Source organism: Mustela lutreola, chromosome 10 (assembly GCF_030435805.1).
Source record: "Mustela lutreola isolate mMusLut2 chromosome 10, mMusLut2.pri, whole genome shotgun sequence".
NCBI lineage: Eukaryota > Metazoa > Chordata > Mammalia > Carnivora > Mustelidae > Mustela > Mustela lutreola.
In genome coordinates this window covers 71,389,127-71,411,308 of record NC_081299.1, presented here as the reverse complement: position 1 = coordinate 71,411,308, position 22,182 = coordinate 71,389,127, and the positions used below count along the sequence as shown (strand labels likewise).

At 45.1% G+C, this 22,182-nt stretch overlaps 1 protein-coding gene across 1 annotated transcript in view; it reads left to right on the top strand.

Moving 5' to 3' along the window:
- MCOLN2 (mucolipin TRP cation channel 2) overlaps positions 1–15,053 on the top strand; it is a 54,245-nt gene extending 39,192 nt beyond the window's left edge. Inside the window, exons 9-14 of the mRNA XM_059135703.1 lie at positions 142–291; positions 1,730–1,831; positions 1,938–2,060; positions 9,911–10,117; positions 11,743–11,864; positions 14,203–15,053. Of these exons, the coding sequence (XP_058991686.1) occupies positions 142–291; positions 1,730–1,831; positions 1,938–2,060; positions 9,911–10,117; positions 11,743–11,864; positions 14,203–14,239 (741 nt within the window). The 3' untranslated portion in view covers positions 14,240–15,053. The remainder of the gene's footprint in view (positions 1–141; positions 292–1,729; positions 1,832–1,937; positions 2,061–9,910; positions 10,118–11,742; positions 11,865–14,202) is intronic.
- The last annotated feature ends 7,129 nt before the right edge of the window (positions 15,054–22,182 follow it).

The following is a 22,182-nucleotide window of genomic DNA, read 5'->3' as shown; positions in this document are numbered from 1 at the left end:
ACCACCCTTGAAGTGGCTCCATCCAGTTGGGAAAGGTAACGCCACATCACTTTACAAGCAAGAGCACTGTTTTGCACCTGTCTTCTCCTTCCAGAGGGCAGTGTGGTTTATAAGAAATGCTTTTTAAAATGTTCGCCACAGAGATTTCTAGATTTCTTCCTGGAGAAGTATAAGCGACGTGTGTGTGCCGCCGACCAGTGGGAGTTCATCAATGGATGGTATATTCTGGTGATTATCAGCGACCTAATGACAATAATTGGATCCATATTAAAAATGGAAATTAAAGCAAAGGTGAGGGGCAACGCATTTTAATCTTCAATTCTTTTCATCCTCCTGGGTGACCCCAGGCGCTTTGAGATATAAAATCCTTATGGAGACCCTGAGTCTCGTATTTTCTCTTCTCACATCCATGTAACTGAAGCTTCCTCTGACTTCATTCCTCATCAAGGGAACATATGAAAGCCATTGTTCTGTGGAAGGTAACATTCCTACTAGTCTTCCCCAGAGACTCAGCAGCACCTTCAGAATAGGAACTGAAGTTTGAGAAGCTTGACAGTTTGGGTGGGCTTCATTTTTTTTTTTTTTTTCAAGTTGCAGAAGAAGCAGCTGGCCCACAAACCAAACATGTCAGGAGCCAGTAGTGACCCTCCAGGACAGATGGGTGCTCTGGGAGGGGAGTGAGGGTAGGAGTGTTGAGTGACCACCAAGCACCTGATGTTCTCTTGTGGTTGTTAGTTGATTTGATCTCATGACTCCATCTTGCCTCCTCCATTCAGCTCTTTCCCCCTGTATGCTGCCAGCCGGCAGGTCTCACCTCCTTTACCTCATGACCACCTACCGTGCCTCCCTCCTCTCCACTCTGACGACTCTGGCTCCCTTCAGATTATCTTCCTTTCTGGCCTGGATGCTACAACAGTCCCCGCACTGGCTTTCCTGCCTTCCACCTTCTATGCCTCAGACCCATCCACACCACTGTCAGACTCATTTTTCTCAAAGTATGGAAACCCACTGCCTCACAGGGCCCCCACTGAGATGCAGTGGCCTCCCTTCAGCGTGGCCTCTGGGGTCCTAATTCTCTTGCTCTGCTTCCCTCCTTGTCCTAGCTCTCCTGAACCCATCAGTCTTCCTCACCAGGACATCCTGCCCACCCTTGGCCTTGGGTCTCTGTTCAGCCTTTATCCGTTGACCTACAGTCCCTCCCCCTCCCCCAGCCTGTCCTCCAGGCCCAGCTCCATTCTGGAGTCACACCATGGAAAGCGACTGTGACAAGCCAGGCGTTGTGGCTCTCATTGCCCTTACTATATTAAGTTAGAGCTGTGCTTTTGTGTGTTTGTCTCCTCAGGGAGACCTAGAAGTCCTCAAGAGCAGGCACTGGCTTAGCAAATCGTGTTGGAGCTTTCCTTCAAAAATAGTCGAGTGGTACTGTTTGGTATTTACCAAGCACTATCACCTTATATTCTTTAATGCCTGGGTCAGTAGTCAAGGCAATTTCTCTTTCAGGATATTGTTTGAACAGAAACTCAATTCAACCAATTCAAATACAGAGAGGCAATGAGAGACACATTTGGAACTGAGCTATTTTCTCCTTCAGTGTGCAGTGCTTGGTGTCACCTGAGAGAAGCAGGCGGTCCATTCTCTTCCAAGACCATTCTTTTCGAATTAAAGTGAGATTAACAAGCTGAGTGGAGTGGAATGTCTTGCTCACATCTATTTTTTCTTCATGCCTTAGAACCTCACAAATTACGATCTGTGCAGCATTTTGCTCGGGACGTCTACGCTTTTTGTCTGGGTTGGCGTCATCAGATACCTGGGGTACTTCCAAGCATATAACGTAAGCAGGTGGCCTTGGGTAGGGCACGGGGACTGAGACTCATTTCTTCACTGGGTCCTGGTAAGCCACTGTTGAATTCCCCTCATTCTGTTGATTTTTCTTTCAGGTGCTCATTTTAACGATGCAAGCCTCGCTGCCCAAAGTTCTTCGCTTCTGCGCTTGCGCTGGTATGATCTACCTGGGTTACACGTTCTGTGGCTGGATTGTCTTAGGACCGTATCACGACAAGGTATGTAGCCCCGATTCTTCCTGCTGCACGTTAGGCACTCAGAGCCCTTCCAGGAGGGCTCCCCATGCTGCCCTGCTTCCCACTTGGCGCCAGCAGGTACCCTCGAAGTCAGTAAGACATATGTTCGCATTGGTTTTCTTTGCCTTTTCAGGACACTGCAGTGACTTTGGGATATCAAAACAAGAACTGTAGAGCTGTAACGAGAGGATACATTTCCTAGTTGTCAGGGACCGGCTTCAGGGGGCACATAGTAACCCAACCGATCATCAGCTGAGAAATGTTTGGACAAGAGATCGCTGTATTGAAAATGAAAATTAAATAAGGAAAATTATTATGGTAGTCTTCTCACCTAAAGTATTAGGGTTCTCATCCACATTAATTGAGAGAATGAAGGTAGACAAAGACTGCCCAAAAGGACCATCTTAGTTCTAGGATTACAATGATATCACACGTCTTTGCAGGTGGTTTTGATTACAGAGTCATCTATGTGCCTTATGAAAGATCAGTATCTGAATTCTAGACTATCCTTGGGCTTTGCGTCTCAGGGACATCAAAGTTACATTCAGATGTTCTAGTTTTTTTTTGTAAAGATTTTATTTATTTATTTGACAGAGATCACAAGTAGGCAGGAAGACAGGCAGAGAGAGAAGAGGAAGCAGGCTCTCTGTAGAGCAGAGAGCCCGATGCGGGACTCGATTCCAGGACCCTGGGATCATGACCTGAGCTGAAGGCAGAGGCTTTAACCCACTGAGCCACCCAGGCGCCCCAATGTTCTAGTTTTAAAATGATAAATTTGATTGATAGATGCCTCGGGAAATGAAATTCAGTAGGCCTTGCTTTCAAACAAAAAAAAAAGTAAAAGGAATTACTACATCTTATCGTTTTCTTCCATGGGCCTCAGGCAGCTGGAGCAACAGAAACAACAGGATGAGCAATGATAACTGGTAACCACGGTTACCAGATGCCTGTATGTTGGGTACTGTGCTAAGCATGGCTCTTCTTTAATCTCTGCAGCCCAGGGACTGGGCTTGCCTTAGGTTCTCTGTAAGGATAAAAGAAGTAAACACACAAAGGGTGGTGTTGAAGCTTATAGAACAGCTCACCCTTAATTCTGGAGCTAGATGGTTGCACTAAACAAAACACAATATCAAATCTCGTTTGCAAACTACTCAGAAAGTGAGTAGTCCACAAGGTTCCAGCTTTCTGTGTTCTCATACTAAAATAAATCCTGTACCTTGACACACAGGCAGGTTTTCTCCTCTGGAAGTGTTACATTTAACATGTCCAAAGAGAATGACTGTTTTACTATTTGAGCAACTGTATAATTAACAGTGACAAGCCCTGGGTTAATAGTAAATCTTGGTAATCTTGTTGCTCTTCCATTTCCATGCCACTGCTTTAAAGGTAACTCATGAGTAAAAATTATGCTTTGATATCATCTCTCTGATCTGGAGAACTTACTGTCTTAGTGCCTAGGAAAATTTACATTTTTCTTCCTTGCCAGCCTCCTGCTCTGAATGCTTGTCCACATTTTTGTCACTAGAGGGCAGTGTTGCACTACGTGGAATGAACACAGCATGAGACTTGCATCTCCAATTCACTGGCTCCAAGGCCTCAGGTTGAGTGCTTCTGTCTCCTTTGCCCTCCATCTCCCTTACCCTACCATTATTCTGGAAGGTGATTAGATAATGTTGCTCGCATTTTGCCAAGAAAGCTACCATTCTCGAGCATTATATGCGAATAGAGATAGTGCCCAAGTTCTCTACCTTTTGCTATGTCAACCCTCCCAGCAGCCCTGTGGGGAGATATTATATTTCTTTTACTGAAAATAGGGTTCTTAATATGTTAGTTTACCCGAGGTTATACAGCTACTAAACGGCAGAGATAGGATTTACACCCAGGTTTGTCCGACCCCGATACACGTGCTTTGATCAATACCCTGCAGGGGTTTTCTTGGTATTGTCTAAAACAGATCCTTACAAAAGAGCATTTCATTTCATCTGAGAGGAGAGCTGTGTAATCAGTCCTATTTCCTTTAGTGTGTCGACCTTGAAGAAAACGATGTTATTCGCTTTGCGGGTCTGAGTGTGTTTTCATACGTTGGCTCTGTCCTTTCCAGAATTCAGGCGAGACTGGGGTGCTCTGGACAGCACTGCAGTAAAAATACGAGAGCTCCAGAGGAGAGCCACAGCTGTCCTTTCACATATTCTAGGAGCCACATTAAGAAAAGAAACCGATGAAGTGACTGAAGTTATGTATTTATTTAATTCAATATATCCAAAATATTAGTGTGTTACTTTATCAGGCACTCAATATAAAAATATCGAGAGACTCTCCGTTCCCCCCCCTCCCCGTTTCTCGGTGCTTGGGAATCTGGTGTGTATCTTCTCCGGAGAGCAGCTCTCAGCCTGGACTAGCTGCTATCGATCAGGTGCTCAGTCATCACATGTAGCTAGTGGCTGCTGTTGTGTACAGGGCTCCTCCTGAGTTGTAGCTCCCACTCAGTGCCAGCCCTCTGTTTCTCCCCCAGATGAGCAGAGAGACAAGGGCTGTGTGGCAGGTCCATCAATGGCATCTATCTTTCATCTCTAGCCAGACTGATATACTGGGGCAATGCACAGTTGAATTAATGCAGCAGATGCCTTAGTGGAAGCAGAAGACCTTCAGTCTGGTTCTGGACTTCTGTGATTTTCTTCTCTACTTTGCTTCTTCTTCTTCTTGGACTCTGAAGTTTAAAATGTTGATGGCCCCCTGCAGCTCTCCCCCTGCAAATTAATCCAAACTTTCTGAATTTTTAGATTTTGTCAGCATCTATTGAATCAGAAGACCTTTCGAATAACCTGAGGTCTTGAAAAGCAGGGCACCCTGGCAAGCATTTCCTAGGATTTCTAAAATATAGCAACCTTGGGTATGGAAGCGATCTCTTCCTTTAAACCAAACACTCTAAGAGGAGGTATCGGGAAAACTAGGTTCACACGGCAGTTTGATTGGCAGCAGGCCTCCCATATTTCAGCTTCCTGCTTTCCTGTCAGACATTGGATTTTGGTGGTTCAGCTGAAAGGGAGTGAAGGGACCAGTGTCCGGCCAACACTGATCCCAGCACTAATGGGCTTTGGCACGGCACCCTTTCAAAATGTCTGGGCACGGAGGACTAGAGTCTGTTGGTGTTTAATAATTCAAGATGAGGGTTGGAAGAACATTATTCTAATGTGGCTCTTCCATTTCCAGAGGACTTTTTCGCTGTGAAGAATAAATCAGTCTTACCTTGTCCTCGTTTTACAAACGACAAGACCAAGCTGTTGAAAAATCATTGGGACTTTGCTGATGGCCTGGGTAGAAGTTGGGCAGAATCTACATGACATCCTCATGCGTTTAAGACTTCTCTTCGTAAACCAAGCTCCTCTCTTATTCAAAACAACAGTTAGCTAGTTAAAATATTTCAACCTAATGTTGCATGAGGTTCTCAGGACCAGCTCTTAAAGCAAATTTTTATGTCATTCTCCATAATAAGGCACTGTAGGTTAGGTTTTCATTCAAATGAAAGTTCTTTGTGGCTCAGTCACAAAGTGTGGAACAAATGCTCAAGTTCTCACTCTGGTCCCATGGAACCTAGGGGAACTCTTTATGGAAATAACCATTTAATATTTACTAAGTGTACACCAAGTCTTATTGGGTTCTTCTAGATTGAGTTCCCTGAATGACTGTGGCTCCTTGCTTTTTGCATTCCCCATGTCCAGCATGGTGTGTAGAATGTGGTAGAGGCTCAGCAAGTTTTTTAATGAACTAAGAACAGAGAGATAATAGAACCTGCTTTTTAGGGGCTTACAACTTCGTAAGAACCAATGCAATTCCCTCTAAATGTAGTATTTCTAGACTGGAAGCCCACGAGGCTCTTCTTCTCCTTACCTTGGGTATTACTAAAGTTCACTCCTGCTGTGGAGTTTGGCCACCAAAACTGACTGTGTGGTTCACAACCACTTCTTATACAAAATGGCAAGCTGTGTATCACTTAACTTTATTGCGTCTCTTTTAAATTTCTGGTGGGTTAAATAAGTCTCGTGTGCATAGAGGAGAGGGAGTTACACTGGTTGTGAATAACATTAACATTGTGGCAGGTGTCACGTCTAGGCTGATACACGTAACTGCACGGGAGACTGGGGAATGAATTTGATACGTACTCACCAACTGCCCATTTGCCCTTTTGGAACCCGAAGTACATATTGTTACGGGTTCTTGAAACTAAAGAAAGGACTTGACCAGAGTCCAAAGGAATTATTAATGGTGCCGGCAGAGCTGTAATTCACATTCGTAGAAACCAGCTTTGATTTCATTGTCTCAAGGCTGGTAGGGATGGAAAATATTTACTCTGAGAACTGCCCGTCCTACTGTTAGATAATCTGCATATTGTTAAGCGGTCACTCCCGTGGATGTTACCTCCAGATCTCTGGGGAGACCAACTTCAGAGCTTCTCAGAGACGTTGCTGATGTCCTGAAGGTATCGGCACAATCTCTGTGTGGGCTACATTTGTGTACTCTCCCTTGGTTACAGGCTTTACCCTGTGGGTTCAGTCATGGAACAGGGAGGTTAGGACGCGGTGTGCATGATCCAGTTGGGGTATGGAGAAGCATATAAACCGATTAGAAGACAAACAAGTTTGGTTTCCTCGGTGGTTCTTACTGATCCAGGGAAGGGACTAGAGCCACCAGGGTGGTCTGGCTTGAAGTGGACTTGGAAGTAGCCCTTTAGTGTTGGTGTAATGGGATACACAGACGGGGCGGTGGCGGGGAGAGGAAGAGGGGAAGGAGGGCGTCCCAGCAGGTGAAGAGAACACATCCGCGAGGAAAAGAGAAGGAAGTGGGCCTGGTGTGTGGGCGCCAACAGGAGCAGGACGCTATTGACAGTGAGGAGAGGGGAAGAGGCCACGTGAAGAGGAGATGGATCCCAGCCTTCTTGGTTGGGATTTTCACTTTGCATCCTAGCTTTGTATATTCTTAAGCAAGAGAAATGACCCGAGGGCTATGTTCAGTGAAGTTTAGATTTTCCTGAAGTTTGGACTGCAGAATGAAGAGGTTGGGGTAGACTTGCTTGGAGGTTTCTGTAACAATCCAAGCAAGTCTACCCCAAGTACTGGTGTCGGAGCGAATCAGACATCCTAGGAGCAGACAGACCTTAGAAGATTGAAGACAAGGGAAGACTGATCAATTCGATTACTCAATTATTTTGGAGTAAATGTTTCTTTGATAGGAGACAGAAGTCACTGATAGAAACAGGGAATTAGAGGGAAAGACCAGTTTCCCGGTCAGGGGTGGGAGGTTTTGCCTTGTGGCATGTGAAATAACACCACCACCTCTGAGTGGAGGCGCCCTGGAGACATTCGTCAGGGACGGGGCTATCCCCAGAGCCATGTGGACTCTGTGGACATGTGCATCTCGTGCTCAGAACAGAATCCGGTTCAAAACTCTACACGAACGTGTTCCCTTTGTGTTTGAAAACTTCACTGTCTTTGGCCTCTGAGGTCATTATTCTTCCTTAGGAGCTTTTACATTCTGCAAATGTTTAATCCTCTGGCCCTGGAGATGTCCCGTTATTAAGCACCTGCTGTTTGTTGGTAGTTGCTGTAGCAATAGTTTGTCAACCACTTCGAGCCAGGATGGCTGCCTGTGGGGTTCCGGTGGGGTTCCCTACTGCGTAGCTCAACTCCCGAACTCCCACTAACCTCCTCATAGCAGCATTTCTCCCTGGCACCTGGGACTTGCTGCACGGAAAACGGAGTTCCCTAGGTGTGTCTGTCCTTTCGCAGATGTATGTTCATCTACCTTCCTCTTCCTCCCAGTCTCTCCCAGATTCCTTGCAACCTGGGGCTCCTGCATGCCTCTGTCTCTTGCCTCCCTGCTCCTAGGCTTTGCGCATTCTAGATCTTCCAAGTGCCATGGTTCCCTTTAAGGAACACAGATCAGATCATGTCATTGCGACATGAAGCATTTTTCTGGTTTCGGGTTATGGCCTGTATTTGCTTGAAGTGTGAAAAAGACCACAGGGGCCCTTCAGCATGGCATAGACAGGCCTCTCCGGCTGCTGTCCAGGCTGAGCTCATTACTTCTCCCGAGTTTACTGAGTAAATCCTGACCTTTCTCCTCTCACAGGTGAACGACACAGCCTTCCGGCCCTGGTTCTGAGGGTCGCTTTCCTTCCACAGCGCCCCCTAGCGGTACACAGGGTACTACTGTCTAAGTTAGGGTCTGTCCGCTGTTAGCAGGGGAGCCCCTGGAAGGCACAAACCATGATCCCTCATCTTTTGACACTTTCCCACCCTTGGAAATCTTTAGTTTTTAATGTGCTAAAATTACTTGGACCGACAGTTGGAAAGGCGAATGTGAAACCCTCCATGTAGCAAAACTTTCTTGAGCCTGTGCTATGTCCCAGACACTTCCCTCTCTGCTGGTTGCAGAACACAGCAGCCGCTGTTCTTCCAGAAAGCAGTTTGGCAGATGAGACCCAATAACAGGAAAAAACACTGTGCTACATTGTTCTTTATTATATTGTGATGTTCTTTATTATATATCGGGATGTCTAGCCAGAGGGAAATAGTTAACTTTGACATCTAAGAAATGATCTGTTATATTAAAAAAAGGCTTTCTAAGTGTGAGTAACATAAGAAAATGTTCAGTAGGAAAAAAAAAAAATCAGGATCCCAAACTGTTAGATGATATGACCAATAATATACACAAAGTGCAAAGGAAAAAAAAATGAAGAAAATATCAAGAGATTATCTTTATAAGCACAGAGGAGAGTTTAAAAAGAGATTTATTTATTTATTAGAAACAGTATAAGCAAGGGGAGAAGCAGAGGGATAGGGAGAGAAGCTGACTCCCTGCTGAGCAAGAAGCCTGACAAGGGGCTTGATGTCAGGACCCTGAGATCAAGACCTAAGCCAAAATCATGTCAGGTGCTTAACCAAATGAGCCGCCTAGGTGCCCCGAGGAGAGTTTTGAATAATGTTTTCTTGGTATCATGGTATATTCTAGATGTCTTTTTATTTAATTTTAAAGGTTTTATTTATTTATTCAAGAGAGAGAGAGCACAAGTAGGGGGAGGAGCAGAGGGAGAAGCAGGCTCCCCATTGAGCAGAGAGTCCGATGCTGCACTCTATCCCAGGACTCCAAGATCATGACCTGAGACAAAAGCAGATGCTTAACCAAGGGAGCCCTTCAGGTGCTCCTAAAATTCATTTTAGAGCATCTAGAAAAGGGGTGCCTGGGTGGCTCAGTCATTAAGCATCTGCCTTTGGCTCAGGTCAGGATTCCGGTGTCCAGGGATCGAGCCCCACACCGAGCTCCCTGCTCAGTGGGGAGTCTGCTTCTCCCTGTGCTCCTCCCCCTACTCACGCGCTCTCTCTCTCAGATAAATAAATAAAATCTTAAAAAAAATAAAATGAGGGTGCCTGGCTTGCTCAGTGGGTTAAGCCTCTGCCTTTGGCTCAGGTCATGATATCAGGGTTCTGGGATCGAGCCCCGCATCAGGCACTCTGTTTTTTTTATTAAAAAATAAAAATGAGTACTAATAATAGAGACAACAACAAAATAAGTTAACTAGATACTTTCCTGCCTTTTATTTTTTTAAGATTATTTATTTATTTATTTGACAGACAGAGTTCACAAGTAGGCAGAGAGGAGGAAGCAGGCTCCCCACTGAGCAGAGAGCCCGATGTGGGACTTGATCCCAGGACCCTGACATCATGACCTGAGCCGAAGGCAGAGGCTTAACCCACTGAGCCATCCAGGTGCCTCAATACTTTCCTGCTTTTTTGGACCATACCTCTTAAAAACTCATTTGGGTTTCCCCCCTACAGTTTGAAGATCTGAACACAGTTGCCGAGTGTCTGTTTTCTCTGGTCAACGGCGATGACATGTTTGCGACCTTTGCTCAAATCCAGCAGAAGAGCATCTTGGTGTGGCTGTTCAGCCGCCTGTACTTATACTCCTTCATCAGTCTTTTCATATACATGATCCTCAGCCTGTTCATCGCACTGATTACAGATTCCTACGACACCATTAAGGTCAGTCACATTTCCTGCCAAAAAACGACATCAAATTCTGTATGGGTTGGAACATAGGAAAATGCTACACTTTCTTTCTTTCTTTCTTTTTTTAAATTTAAAATAGTAGTCTTTTACTTGGATTTTGAGATTTTTCTAGAAAAGAAACTTTGTAGGTGCTGGTGGTGAGTTTCAGATATGCATTTCAGGCATTGTCCCTGTCACCCAGACCGAGGCGGACTGGTTTGGAGGTGTGCTGGAAAAGAGAAAGGATGTGGGTCCCAATGGGCTGAGTGTGGTCAGTCAGGGAGCTGGGCTGTCAGTCTCCACAGTGACAGCTGTACCTGCCTGTCTTGGAGCTTAAGCTTAGAATAATAAGCTTCAGCGATAAGGGATGATGGCCACCTTGACAGCCTGTCCAGCTTCAGGCACGCCTGGACGCTGCATGACATGGCCATCAGCGTGGTGCAAGTTTCCTTGAGATGATAAAGGCTTAGGCTTTTGTGGCTGCCTCACTTCTTGCCTCCCTCAGCCGCCCTGTGGTCTGCGTGCTTTTAGACCGATCTGCATTGTTGCTCTGTAGCTCACAGGAAGCTCTGTGCCCCCTCGTGGGATGGCCCTTCCACAGCAGAGGGTCATGCTTGGAAAATCCCATTTTGGGACTCGCATCTGAACACCTAGAGGTGTTATGTCAATGCCTTGGGGTTTTTGTCCTCTTCTTAAACTCAAACTAATTCAGAAGAAGACCATCCATTGAGGGGCACCTGCGTGGCTTTGCTGGTAAGCATCTGCCTTCAGCTCAGGTCGTGATCTCAGGGTCCTGGGATCGAGCCCATATTGGGCTCCTTTCTCAGGAAGGAGTCTCCTTCTCCCTCTCCCTCTGCCTGCTGTTCCCCTTGCTTGTGTTCTCACTCTCTCTGACAAATATGTAAAATCTTAAAAAAAAGAAAAAGAAAGAGAAGAAGAAGACAACAACAATGACAATGACCACCGTCCACTGGAAATGCTTCCGAGTGCTCTGTTGATGGGGAGACAAGTGCTCACATGGGGATGGGTGGTTGGCTCCAGGATCAGGGTTGGGCATGGAGATGGGCACTGCACACTCTTGCCCTGGGGGTTCCTGTCTTTGACGAGGCCATGGTCCTGGGAGTGGGTCAAGCTTCAGTGCCCTCAGGAAGCGTGGGACAAGCGGGATCTCAGGCAGGGTCTTTTTGTCTATTGGGAAGAACTTGCTGCCTTCTGCTCCACTGAGTGACCAACTTCTATAAAAGTAGAGGAAACAGGTCTTACTCCTCTCTAGACTCTATACTGGCAGTAAGAGAAAAGGGAGATCTTATCTGGTCTTATAATTAGCATTAAAATTTTAGACTTTTGACTATTTTCTTCATCCCCCTTACTAACCTGCCCCTCCCCTGCCCAGTCATGGCTTTCTTTCTGGAACTTTTGGATTGTTTCTGTTCCCATGGTGGCCCTGGCTTGGCTTTTAGGACTGACAGATTGATGCATCACTGTTAATATCAGTTCTTGGATCTGAGCTAGCAATGTGGGAGAGTTTTATTTTAGCCAAGGTGGGCTTGATGTGTTGACAAAGGGAGCAGTTTCTCATGCTCTATAAATAAGGTAACAACACTGTGTACTTTTTACAGAAATACCAACAGAATGGGTTTCCTGAAACGGATCTTCAGGAATTCCTGAAGGAATGTAGTAGCAAAGAGAAGTACCAGAAAGGGTCCTCAGCCTTCTTGTCATGCGTCTGCTGCTTGAGGAGGTTAGTATGGTGTTTAGTCAGGTCTCCATGCTCCTATGAGGAGCTTCTCCACGGCCTTAACAAAGAGTTCTTCCAAGGTTTACTCTGCACTCAGAAATCAGCTCATTGTGGAAAATGATTTGTCTTTCATTTTCTTTCCTCCCACTGAAACTGGCTTCAGAAATGAATTGTTTCTTTTAAAACGGGGTAGAAAGCCACATGACATGGTTGAAATCTCTTGGGGCTATTATGAGACTCTAAAGGGAAGTCATGAGTTATGTCCCTAAAGTCAAGAAGGTGAACTCTGAGGTGGCCCCGTAAGAGGTCCAAACTCTTATTTTTTGAGGTGCAGCTCTGGGAATGTCAAAGGCCTTTTCCTTTGCTGCAATATTGGGTACAACTAACCTTTCTTGAGCAGAGTGGGAAACCTGCTTGAGAGGAGGCCTTGGCTGGGAGCACACATCAGTAGCTCTACCTTGACCAACTTTGCTCATGTCAGCAGGACACTCAAGCAAATGGTCTACACCTCAACGGCAAAGCCTCCGCGTGGTGTTTTGGGGGCTAGAATGGAGGTCAGATGAAGATAGGTTGCTTGATTGTACCCTTGTTTGTTTTCATGTGAAGTCAGAGGTGGGGTTGTTAACTAAAGATACCCCAACCGGGGTTTTCTGAGAATTCTCTAAACCAAATTCCTGAAGGCAAACAGAAGAACATAATTGCTACTTAAAACCACAAGATGTATTTTCTCTTAATCAATTCATACCGCATCTTGGGATTTTGAAATGATATGATTAAGCATTTCCAAAGAATGTCTGATAAATACGAAATGAGGTCTTCTGAGGAAAGTGAAGTTTTTAAGAATCACATCTCTTCCTCTCAGAGCATTAAATTATTGCCATAGGAGCTGAGATAAAGGGAAATTAACTTTCCTAATAGACAGTTGCTGCCCAGGAGGCACCTTGTATAAGAAAAGTCTTGCGAAGTTGCTCCTTCTCATGTGTATTTAACTGTAAAGAAAAAATATTCATCAGAGAAAGTAATTGTGAATTCTGGAAAGTAAGCAGTCAGTCTTTGGTGTTTGGTTTTTGGACCTTGGTGTTCATCACAAAAAGGCACAGGTGATTTTTTAAATGTTTTCTTGTGCAGCCAGATGGAATGAGTAAAAGGTTTAAGGGGTAGAGGAGAAAAGTTCTTGATCAGATTGGGTCTGAGGGCTGAGAAGAAGTAGCAGTATCAGCAGACTGTCCTCTATAAGCTGTGCTAGAGGCCGTTGAGAAGATGCTGGTTCAGGGGAGGGTCTGCTGGTCATGATGAATGAAAGAATTAAATAGAATGAAGGCATCCACCAAGGAAGTCAACTGAAGAACTAAAATGTTGAAAGTTTTGAGCAAAGGGATCTCAAAAGTGATAACAGTAGTGTCTGTTACTAAAGACGGTCATGGGTGAACTCCGCTAGAGCAGTTTGACTTGACTCATCAGATCAAGGTCTGGATCCTGGGCAGATTTGGATGGGCTCTGATGAGAGTAAATGAAGGTCATGGGACTGAGGCAGGGAATGGATTGTGCTGAGAATAAGTGATGGCTTTGACTCCATCAAAAACTCAGCACCCCTGCGTATGTTTAAAGGCTACAAATCTAAGAATGGTTTAATTGAGGGAAGCCATAAATGGAGAGTAAATATTGGAGAAGCACCTCACTGAGGGAACCTGGGGATGGAGGGCATCACAAATGTTGGTTTCTTGACCCCCAGCTCGTGCCTGTGATGGACAGCCCCAGCTATCACAGCTCTGCCTCCTGCAGAGCACAGATGGGTGTCACACTCTTTTAATCAAGTGGTCCGGCGACCACCACAGACTGATTCACCTTCAAATTATTGCCAGAGCCTCTAGCCTGATCCTCAGAAGACCTGGGTTTCTGTTTTGGACCCTACCGGTTACTGAATGTGTCCCCTGAGCTCTCCTTAACCTCCTGATCTTTCCAGTGCCACCAGCCTGTGACATACGACCTCTGAAACGTCTTCCAGTTCTAATGTGATGTAATTCTTTGGAAAGATCTACTGGGGTGGACAGATGCAGAATTGATCTTTCCCCTTCTCCACGGCAGTAAAGGGGGAAAATCTGTTGCAGCCGTTGAGTGAGGCTTTGTCAATATAAGGAGATGCGGGGTCCCAGGACAGGGACAGCTCCTCAGATATGCCAAAGGCATCCACTCAAACCAAAAATAATGTGCATTGTCCTTCTTAGCCTTTCTTCCTCTTCCATGTGACACTCAGCAGCTCTAGAACCTGAAGTAGTCTTCTTCCCTCTCGCAGATTTTGAAATCATTGTTTTCTCTTTCTTCATCTCCCTTTCTGATACAGGAAAGGAAGTGAGGATCACTTGATACCTGTCACCTAAAGTCCTTTTGCTAAAGATAACCAAGTTTCAGGCCTAACTTTACCAAGTGACAATGCAGAGGGACCCTGAGCAGCTTGGACCAGCACTCCCCAAAATAGTGAATTATTTATTGGTGGAGCAGGAAAGAGGACTATGAGCTGGTTGAACACAACTGAAGTTCCAAAGTTCCTTTTATGAACTTGGATGATGAAGCATAGACCGCAGTCAACTACTGGGCATGAGTGCAATAGAGCCGTGATAATGACATTCCGCTTTGGAGTTTACTTTATGACGTCACAGTGATGGGATGGAAAAATGTATCAATTTCAGAGTGGGCAAAAACAATGGCACTTGAAAATGTGCGTTGAAAGATGCGTGTTGATCATCCAATAAGTGTTTGCTTTGAAAGTGATAATTGGATTTGAAAACATTTGTTAATTCATGGTGTGCACAGCAATGAAGTTGGTTGTGATGCTAAGTTAAAATTCCAAGCTGGAGAACTAGTAAGCCTTTTAAAGAGCACACTTACATCAACAAAAAGACCACTTGTAGTGGACATGTCTGGGCCTATTTGTGTGTGTGTGTGTGTGTGTGTGTGTGTGAGCATGACAGGAAGCAGCTGTTGGTATGGTCAGTGGGATAAACTGGAAACAGTCATTTGGAGACCTTGTCACTTGTGCTGAGTGTTGACTGTTCATGTGACATGTGGACGTGAACTGTAGCAGTGCTCACTCATTGTAACAGTTGAACTCTACTATGGTGGTGATTTGCCCTTGTCAAGCAAATAAAGATGGTATTTTTTCCCCCAAATAAATTTATTTTTATCACAACAAAAGGAGCTGCTGCTATTTTTTTAAATGTAGTATTTCTTAATAGCCACTGAGTGCAAAATTCAGATCATATCTCTTTTAACTATCTGGTCTCCAAATAGGATTTCTCACTTTCTTAAAGGCAGTGAAGGAAGGGTTAATGTATCGAAGTTATTCAATAAATATTTATGATAATGACTTAAGAGTAAGATCACTTCATGCATGGATTTATCTCATACTGTCACTATCTTTCAGGGGTCAACTATTTTAAATTTCTTAGAGAAGAACAGAATTTGAGTTAAGCAGGACACTCATCCCAAGGTTCTCCCTCTTTTTTCCCTGCTCCTCCCTGCCAAGCCCCTTTCAGGTTTCCTTTCCCATACCCTGCCCCTTTGCCCCCCACCCCCACTTTCACCAAATCTAGGCCAAGAAAATCATTCACTTAATACCATTAAAATTAATAAGTAACTCTACACACAAGATACTTGGCAAAAGTGATCATTTTAGTTAACTTTATTTTTTTAAAAAAAGATTTTATTTGTTTGAGAGAGAAAGAACATGAGCGGAGCGGGGAAGAGACAAAGGGAGAGGGAGAAGCAGACTTCACGCTGAGCAGAGAGCCCGATCTGTGGCTCGATCCCAGGACCCTGAGACCACAACCCAAGCTAAACGCAGATGCTTAACCAACTGAGCCACCCAGGCGCCACATTTTAGTTAACTTCTTACCGAAAAATGTCGAGTTATGTTCAACTTTTAAACTAAGGAACCATTTAACTGGTAGTTCTAGGGTCATTCCCAAGACTCCAGAATCAGGTATGCATTTGGATCCCTCGCTCACTTCTGAGTATATCCCCAGTATTTAGTCTCTGAACTGCTATTAAAGCCTTCTGTAGTCTGTAGCTGTGTGACGGCCATTTGAATAGAAGATGAAGGATGGTCTTCTGTGCTCATGTTTTTCTTTTATTGGCTTTCATGTTTCCTTTTCTCTCTTTTCCCTCTAGCTAAACAAAACCCTTTCAGGAGGAAAACTTTTTCAAGGTTACCCTCTAACCATGGAAGCCTTGTTTTCTCTCTTTTTAGTAATTTTAAATGATTTCCATTTTACCAACGGTATTATCCATTTGGGTTTTATTGAACAATGTTGCTTTCACAGTTCTGCTCATAGACACATCTGGGGCAAACGATTTTCTTTCCCACCAGGCCTCCGCTTGGAGAGTTCCATCATGGAAGGTGGCAGATGTGTTCTCCTTGATTCTGTTGGTTTCATCCTGGATCTCCAACCCTTGAGGATGACCCTCCCAGACAGATGCTACTCCCTGGAGCTTGTTGACTGGGGGGTGGGAGGAAAGAGTCTGGGTGTGGGAGCCATCTGGACTGACTCAAGTGAAAGTCTAAGCTTCCTCTGGAGCTCTGTCCTTCTAAATGATGGTGATAAACCTCAACAGAGGATTTGCATGTCAAAGAACTCGGGCAAATCCAGCACTGAAATTGAAACCTGAGCCATTCTTTCCTTCTGATTCTTCTGCCATGTTTGTAAGTAGGTTCCATAGTATCAGACAATAGTGAATACGTTAAGATGTTTAGTCTGCATCCCTTCTTCCTGGGATCCTGTCCTCTTCCTACTGAGTCTCCTTGGACAGATCCCCCAGGGCCTCAGTTTGTACAATGGGGACCAGGAGAATTAAATGAGCCAAACATGAAGTGCCTAGAACTGGGCATGGTTCCTGAGTGCCTAGTGACTGTTAATGTCTCTGAGAAGCTTTTCTAGCATAGTATACAAGTGTGCAGATCTATTCACCTCGGCTGGCCAGGAAGATCTTTATTTTGTTGTGAGCTTACCACCCACTTTTAGTGGACTCTGTTCCAGTTAGGACTTTAAGTGTGGAAATACTCCACATCCAGTCCTGTGGGGAGTAGGCTTGGTGAACTGCTGCTGTGGTCTTGACCGTGGATTGTTCCTGCCACTGCAAAGATCTGTGGTATGTAAAGACAATGAGTCCCATCATCTGAAGGATTCCCTTGTAGCCACCACGTATTTCAGTAACTTTGGATGACTAGATCATGCTTTACTCTTAACAATGTTCACCTTTGTTTTCATATAACTCGAGCAAATTTTATTTTGCTACTCCTCACTTCAAGTTTGAACATCCCAGCCATAATGTTAATGGAGTCTCTCTACAAAATCCAGAATAATATTATTTGTGAGACACACAGGAAGCAGCTCTTGTGGGATAGTAAGACCGAGGAACACCATATGAACCCCTGAGCATGGTGTTCAGATCGGAGGCACTTGAGGAAGGACCGTGAGCTCTAGACACGGAAGGGAAAATGTGACAGGCCAAGTTGGAGTGAGGGCAGAACAAGCTAGGAACCCAGCATTGTACTTTGTCTTCAAACTGATGGAAATTTAATGAAAGGAAAGAGAGAACCTGAGTACATTGGCAGGTTGGATGCCGGGTTGCTCACTTTCCCCTTATGCCTCATTTGCTTACTTTCTATTCCGTGTGTTTCCCTTGACAGAGAGGCAGCTGGGGGCAGTTCATCCTCTAAACTCTAGCATGTTCACCCAGGCACCATATGACCTCTGACCTGGCTCAGCAAAGTCTTGTGGGACCTGCTTGCTCCCCAGGACAGTGGGACGCTCTCTCTCCAAGCTCTTTGCAGCCATTTGCTGCTGGAATGAAAGGCCTGTCTTGAATGGGGAGATGTAGAATTGCTAAATATGTTGTGTGTTGGAGAAAAGAACATATTAGCACTGGGAAGATGTCAAGATGAACCAAATCTCAAAACATACATTTAAGTTGTTAAGGAAAACAATACAATTCGAGGCTGTCCTACCATGGGCTCCTTTCCAGCAAATGCTGCTGCAAACCAGTGGGTGAAAATGGTGGCAAATGTCTCTCCTGCCATCTGTCTCTGCCGGAGACCTGGGGAGTGAATGAGAAGCTAAATGAGTCACATACAACATTTCCACACCATCTTGTATAACAAGGACAGCACAACTCTGACTTCTTAAAGACCCCCGGGAGCTATTGGCTGTGGTAAATGGGAGAGACAATTTATTAGGGTGATGTATGTTTCTTAGTTTCTAATGATACATAAATTATCCCATGAGCCATGATACATATGGTTTAAAGAGAATTTTAAATGAAAGCAATTTTTTCCCCCAGCAACACTAATTGCCTAGCAGCAGTAAATTACTCATCCCCCGCTGCCTGTGGGCTGTGGTCATTATTCTCTCCTCGAGGTTGTGCAGATGTCCCCCAAGAGGAATGTTTGCTTTGACAAAGTGAATTTACATCTTCACTTGTGTGTCTGCCATGCTGGGTCTACCAGAGGAGAGAGTATTAATAGCACCATTTGGACCTAGCCCTGTGGGTTGTGCCAGCCTGTGTGTGTTATCTGTGATAGCCGGACAATGAGTTGGTCTTAGCTCTTGGTTGCCTTTGGGGAAAAATTGGGGAGCTGTTATCAATATTTAATTTTCTCCAGCTGGAGAGTTTGAGAGGTAGACTTGGCTAATAAGCATGGACGTTTCCTAGATGACAAGTTGGGCAAGGGAAGCGATAAGCACCACTAATTTGGGGGAAACACTAGGTAACCACATGATGTGTAGATGGAAAAAGGAGATGCTATTAAAGACCATTCATTCAATGCATATTTGTTGATTTCCAATACTGTAGTAGATACTAAGGATGCAAGGAATGAATGCCATGATCTCTGGGCCCCAAGAAGTTTGGAGTCTAGTGGGGAAGACAACAATGTACAAAGCAAGGATAAGACAGGGTCACCCGAAGTGCTGTGTGACAGCAGAATGGCCATAGTTCCTGCCTGTCTGAAGGATAAATTAAGGCTTCTTATGGAGAACTGGACAAGGTTGGAAATGAGACTTGAATAATACATTGTGCTTGGCCAGATGGCCGTGGTGTGGGGTCAGGGTGGAGCTTTCTGGAGGAAAGCAATGGGAGGCCAAAGGCATGGATATATGAAAGAGAACCCAACCCGTTACAAAAACTGTTTGGGGGTGGTTAGAATGCAGGTTATGTATTGAGGAAAGTAATAGAAGACAAGACCAGAGAACTGGTTGGCAAGGCCATAGGGACCTTAGGGACCAGGGAGCTACACGGCAGAACAGAGCACCATGAAGGACAGATTAGATTTGGGTGAGATGAGCAGGAAAATTAGTTACAAATCTGCTGCCATCATCCAGATTAAAACAGCAACGGAGTGATGCCATTTCCCTGTAATTAAGCACAATAACAAACACAAGGAGAAATTTGTCTGAAAACTATCTCTAGGGAATATATCAGATCTCATGTATATGTTTTATCTACCTGTATACATATTTTTTTTCTTTCTCAGAAGACTTTTCTGCTTAATACCCTGTCATTTTCTTGGGAGTTCATGCTTTTGGACTATGCATTTAGAGAGGAGGGTCTGTTTCCCTAACTGCTGTTATGGAGTAATACACTTATTAGGAGGAAAGGCTTGAATGCATATTTCTATTGTATGGGCATTTCTCCTTCCCATACACTTAAAAGAAGCTTATCCAAGACTTTCTGTTTCTGCAGCATCCGGCCACACCTGCCCTATATACACACATGCACGCACGTACACACATACATGCACACCACGCATGCACACATGCACAAAGACACACACGTACACATGCGTGCACATGCACTCTGTAGTACCAGACCTTAAGGTCAGCCACCGTTTGCATCCGTAAAGGTGACAACATGTGTGTGTGTAACTGCCATTAAAGCCAGCCTGACTTCCATTGTCTGAAGCTTACAGATGGCACAGAGACTCTGTGAAGAAGTCCCTCTTCCTCACCGCTCCCCCATGGCCGCTATCAAAATTCACAAAGGTTCACAAAGGTTCAGAACTAAGTGGGGCTCCCTGAGAAAGGAGGGTGTTCCAGGTAAATGCTAGGAGGTGCTTCCCGTTTAGGTCTCCCTTAGCCAGGGGCCGTGAATGGGGAGGTCGAGGATTAGGGGATGGGGGCGAACTGACTGAGGGACTCAGAAGACTGTCTTCTGCCCACCTCCACTGCCTCGATTTGGGGGGTGGTAACGAATGAGGTCATGTTAGAGGAGTATTCCTGAGCCTGATGGCCCAGGAGGGGAGTGTGTGTCTGAGGGGGCAGGGCAAAGAGGGTGGCGTGGCCCCCACCTCACAAATGAAGAAGACGTGGATTTGTCCACATGCCTGAGTGCACATGGGGCTGATCTGCCTATTTCTTTCCAGAGCCCAGCAGAGAATGGCAGTGGTTTGTGCCAAGACCAACCCCAGTGATACCTGTTTGCAAGCTCTTTCTGACTCTGGTAAAACAACTCTGTGAGTACTGTGGGTAGTAAACCCTTAACACTTCCTTAACATGCGGAATGCGTGGGGCGGCAAGGTGCTAGGAAACCCCATCAGGAGCTTCGGTACCTCCCAGAGCAGGAGGTCAGAGGAGCCCAGCTGGGCATCGGTGGTGAGGGAGAATGCTCGAAGCTCTGCAGGCTGACCATGGAGCAGGGAGGCTATGCGGTCCCTGAGAGGTGCCGTAGGCAGCTGGCTCAGGCTGCATGCTCAAAGGACCAAACCGTGACCTCAGCAGGCTCCATACCCGCACTGTGACACTGGCTGAGCAGCAAGACATGCCGTGGGGAAACTACCATGTCCATACTCACCCTTGGCCAGTGAGGTCACCCAGCCCAAGTCCGATCTCTGGGAAGGTGCGTCTGAGCTGCCAGCTAGACTAACACAGAGACTGCTTCCCATATCCTTTTTTGAGTAGGTCACGTTCTAGAACAGGTTTTAAGGACCCAAAGTAACAGATTGAGGAAGGGTTACATGACGATTCTACTAGAATTTTCTTTCCCTCTCATAAATGCTTCCGTAGTACATCTGGAAAAGATGACCATAAGATGACAGGCAGTTGAGGGAAGCTTTAGTGTGAGTGTCTATAGCTAATACAGTGATGACATGACTCGCTCACAATTTTCTATAGGCTTAGCATGCCCTGACCTTTAAACCTCATATAAAATATTCTGTTTAAGTTTCACATTTATATTACTGAGGCAAAAGAACTGACATTGATTGTTCTACCTTAAAAATGAAGCAAGTAGGGGCACCTGGGTGGCTCAGTGGGTTAACGCCTCTGCCTTCAGCCTGGGTCATGATCCCAGGGTCCTGGGATCGAGCCCCGCATCGGGCTCTCTGCTCAGTGCGGAGCCCGCTTCCCCTTCTTTCTCTGCCTGCCTCTCTGCCTACTTGTGATCTCTGTCTGTCAAATAAATAAATAAATATAAATAAATAAATAAAATGAAGCAAGTAAATGGGATAAAACCCACCGATATACATTTTCCCCTTCGGCCTTTTTCAAAGAATGGCAGTTCACGTTTATGGCAGACAACTCCGAGGGGAAGTTATGGAACAGAAATGGGTACAAACCAAATGAGCTGCCAGTATCATAAGCCAGTATGATCAGGAATGTGTCTTAAGAAGATGACCCGTCCGCACCTTAGCACCATGGAGCCAAACAAATTCCGAGCGGATTAAAGATTGAAGTGTGAAGAACAGTCTGCAACAGAACTAGAAACAAATATAGATGAACACTGATCTGATGCGAGAAGTAGAGAAAGGCTTTCTGGGTTTAAGTCTATCAGTAAACCATAACAAAAATCATTTAGATTTACTCCACAAAAGCGAAAAATGTCAGAGAATGAAGAATGTAAACAAAAGGGGCACCTGGTGGCTCAGTCCGTGGAGGGTCTGACTCTCAGTTTCGGCTCAGGGCTCAGATCATGAGGTCAGGGTTGAGGTGGAGCCCCACCTCGCATCCCCACTCAGCAAGGAGTCTGCTTGAACATTCATTCCTCTGCCCCTCCCCACCCCTCTCTACAACACATAACGAAATCTTCAAAAAAGAAGAATGTAAACAAAATTTTAAAAGCGTACTCAGAAAAAAAAACAAACAACTGTGGCATATACAACTGGCTTAGAATCCTTGCTCGATGAGGAAGCACTACAAATTCCTGATGGGTGAGCCCCTGATGGCAGGGACGACGTTTTCTGTGTCCCATGTTTCATGTGCATAGCAGGGTTCCTGGTAAGTAGCAAGTGCTCAAACAAAAGTATATATATATATGTATATATATACATATA